The sequence below is a fragment of the Corvus brachyrhynchos genome, unplaced genomic scaffold, assembly GCF_000691975.1.
Source record: "Corvus brachyrhynchos isolate BGI_N302 unplaced genomic scaffold, ASM69197v1 scaffold245, whole genome shotgun sequence".
In the NCBI taxonomy this organism is placed as follows: Eukaryota; Metazoa; Chordata; class Aves; order Passeriformes; family Corvidae; genus Corvus; species Corvus brachyrhynchos.
The window spans coordinates 7,068,210-7,071,834 of NW_008238988.1; the positions used below are offsets into that span (position 1 = coordinate 7,068,210).

The window sequence follows — 3,625 nt, forward strand, 5'->3', positions numbered from 1 at the left end:
GCGCGTCCCAGCTCCGGTTCGCGCTCGGGGCCGGGGAGCGCCCGCAGCCCTCCCCGCTGCTGCTGCCCCGCGCCGGAGCCGCTGCGCTCCCGGCTCACGCTGCTGCTCTGCGCGCCCAAATGCCTCCGCTCAGGTGCTTCCTCTGCTGCTTAACCTCTTAACTTACAGTACCTGCTGCTGCTCGAGGTGAGGTTGAAAGGCTGAAAGGATCTGATCCCCCGGAGGTGTCCGTTTGATGTGTGCCGTGAGCACAGACCGCTGGGCTGGGATGCAGTTGCAGGGCTGCTTCACGTTCCAGCTGCTGATCGCTTGCTGGACATTCAAATAAATAACAGCGAATCCATGGTATGGGCGAGCCTGGCTGTGCAGGGAGTGTGAGAGGTTCTACCAGGGTGGTGCATCAAGCTTTATTGCTGCCAAATAACTTAAATATAGTTATTTTTAGGTGTTTGGGCAGGTTTTGCAGCTGAGCTGTGACCATTCCTTTTTTCATGTGGTGCTTTCCTTCCTGTGTTTCCTAATTTCCGCGTGTTTGTTGTGTTTCTGAACACAAACACAAAAGGGGAATGAAGGGGTTTTGTTACTGGACAGCTTTTTTATCATTTTAAATTTTTAATTTTTCCGTGTATAATTTGTGCTGCACATTTGTGACAGGGAGAATAATGTTGTCTATGATCTTGCCTTTTGCAGATGTGCTTAAATTAGCTTCCTTCAGTTATTTTTTCCAGTACAGAGTGATAATAGGAGAACTTATTTATCTCTTCATGGGTAAGAGGTTTTCCAGCCCCAGCTGGGAGCCTTCCCTTCCCTGCCACTGCTATTGTGTTCTGTATTTAAACGTTGGCAACCCGTTTGATTATTTCAAATTAAGCACTTTTAAGTGGGCTCCCCTGCAAGCAAGGTGTCAGTTAGGGAGCTGTACAAATGATGAACTTATTATTAAGATAAAAGAAGCGAGATCCTGAAGATCATTTAGCGAATCAAAAGCAGCTCAGCTCAGGAGTGGGGTGGTTGCGGTGTTCCCTGCAGAACAATGGGATTCTTTCCTCATGGCCCTGGATCCTGACACGTTCCTACCCTCCACCTCTCACCAGTGCAGTGCTGGGGGCTGAATAAAGAGCTGCTGCACCCTGGGAACGTTCATGGAGCTGAAATTAGAGCAGGTATCCGAGTGCTCCAGCGTCACGATGCACGCGGGAACTTTGGGGAAGAGGAGTTTTGTGGAGCTGTGGAGGAGTGAGGATCCTCCCCTCTGCACTCCAGGGGAGCGTGGGCAGCTGGCAGCGCTGGGGAGGTGCTGAGAATTCCAGGGTGCTCAGCCTGTCCTCCTGGGCCCTGCTCACCTGGGCAGCCCTGAGCTCTCCAGAGGCTGAGACCGTCCCAGCAGGGATTTCCTGTCATGGTGGCAGCCCCAGGGTGAGGGGAGGTGAGGATCAGATCTCCCCCTTGTCCCGTGCTCCTCTGTGCATCCACAGCACGGGAATCTGCTCCAGCCCTGCTGGCTCTGCGGGGGTGGTTTGCAGAGGGAAGGCAGGGAATGGGAATGGGAAGCTGCTCCCTGCCAGAGCCTGGCCAGAGAAAGGCACAGCAGGACTAGGCCGCTCCCCAGGAGCGCTAAGTAGGCAGGAATTGAACTGAACAAAAGGAGTTTGAGAACTTTTAAAACTTTGTCTCAAACCAGTGGTATTCTTTAGTTATTTCTGTTTATTTTTATTTCAGTCACTGCTCAGTTCTCGTGAATCCCTGATGTAGAATCACAGAATATCCTGAATGGGAAGGGATCCACAGGAATCATCGATCCAGCTCCTGTGTCTGCACAAACAGCCCAACAACCAGATCAGAGATACTTTACTCCAGAGCAAAAAAGAAAAGATGATTGTGTGTTTTTTTTAATTCAGAGTCGAATCTAGCATAGACTGTTAATGAACACTTGAAGTCCTGGGTTTAAGTTGCATGAAAAAGTGCAGCCTGTGAGGGTTGAAAGGGGAGCTGGGAAGTAACAAACCTTAATAAGATAAAAGCCAAAATGGAAAAATACCTTTTAACTGTTACGTGTGGCATGTCTCAGTAACATAAATGTGAAGTGACACGTCCCAAACTGTGTTTCCCAGATGGACCCGTCGTCCCCGCCCTTCCTGCTGGCCAACCTGACCCCGCTGCACTCGGAGCAGCTCCTGCAGGGCCTCAACCTCCTGCGGCAGCACCAGGAGCTCTGCGACATCGTGCTGCGCGTGGGCGAGGCCAAGATCCACGCGCACAAGGTGGTGCTGGCCAGCATCAGCCCCTACTTCAAGGCCATGTTCACCGGGAACCTGTCGGAGAAGGAGAACGCCGAGGTGGAGTTCCAGTGCGTGGACGAGGCGGCGCTGCAGGCCATCGTGGAGTACGCCTACACCGGCACCGTCTTCATCTCGCAGGACACCGTGGAGTCGCTGCTGCCCGCCGCCAACCTGCTGCAGGTCAAGCTGGTGGTGAAGGAGTGCTGCGCCTTCCTGGAGAGCCAGCTGGACCCCGGCAACTGCATCGGCATCTCGCGCTTCGCCGAGACCTACGGCTGCCACGAGCTGTACCTGGCGGCCAACAAGTTCATCTGCCAGAACTTCGAGGACGTGTGCCAGACCGAGGAGTTCTTCGAGCTGACGCACTCGGAGCTGGACGAGATCGTGTCCAATGACTGCCTGAACGTGGTGACGGAGGAGACGGTGTTCTACGCGCTGGAGTCCTGGATCAAGTACGACGTGCAGGAGCGGCAGAAGTACCTGGCGCAGCTGCTGCACTGCGTGCGCCTGCCCCTGCTCAGCGTCAAGTTCCTCACGCGGCTCTACGAGGCCAACCACCTGATCCGGGACGACCACACCTGCAAGCATCTGCTCAACGAGGCCCTCAAGTACCACTTCATGCCCGAGCACAGACTGTCGCACCAGACCATGCTGCTGACGCGGCCCCGCTGCGCGCCCAAGGTGCTCTGCGCTGTGGGGGGCAAGGCCGGGCTCTTCGCCTGCCTGGAGAGGTGAGGAATGGCCCAGGGGGCAGTGGGACGCAGGCACTGGGGGCTTGGATCCCCCCAGTCACTGAGCTTGGAAGAGACCTGTGAGTCCCACCAGAGTCTGCCAGGTGTAGGTGCTGCTGTCCCTCATAAAACCTCTTCAGTAGGTTTTTATTGGCAAGGACGAGCCCCACATTCAAAATGCGTTTTTGTTTCATGAGTAATTTGCAATGTGAGGGGGTTTTGTTTGTGCCAGACGTTTGTTTGTGCAAACAAAAAGCTCTGAAATAATTTTCCTTCTACTGATTGAGTTAATAACATGGTTAATTAAAGTTTGTGCAATTCTTGGTCTTCCCTCCAGGTATTTTTGTTTTACTTAATTTTCCCCCGATTTATTACTATTTCAAACAAGTCATAAAGATTAACTCAATATATGACAAATATGCTTCCTGATAATTCAAAAGTCCTTGGAATTAAAACAGACTTAATCACAGTAGAGTGAAGAAGAAAGGAGGCTCAGGGGGGACCTTGTGGCTCTGCACAAGTCCCTGACAGGAGGGGGCAGCCGGGGGGGGCGGGCTCTGCTGGCAGGGAACAGGGACAGGAGGGGAGGGAACGGCCTCAGGCTGGGCCCCGGGA

The 3,625-nt window shown here is 53.3% G+C and overlaps 1 protein-coding gene across 1 annotated transcript in view; it reads left to right on the plus strand.

Moving 5' to 3' along the window:
• The first annotated feature begins 89 nt into the window (after positions 1-89).
• The window catches only part of KLHL28 (kelch like family member 28), an 8,266-nt gene continuing 4,730 nt past the window's right edge, over positions 90-3,625 (plus strand). The window contains exon 1 of the mRNA XM_008637330.2: positions 90-3,010. Within this exon, the coding sequence (XP_008635552.1) occupies positions 2,112-3,010 (899 nt within the window). The 5' untranslated portion in view covers positions 90-2,111. The remainder of the gene's footprint in view (positions 3,011-3,625) is intronic.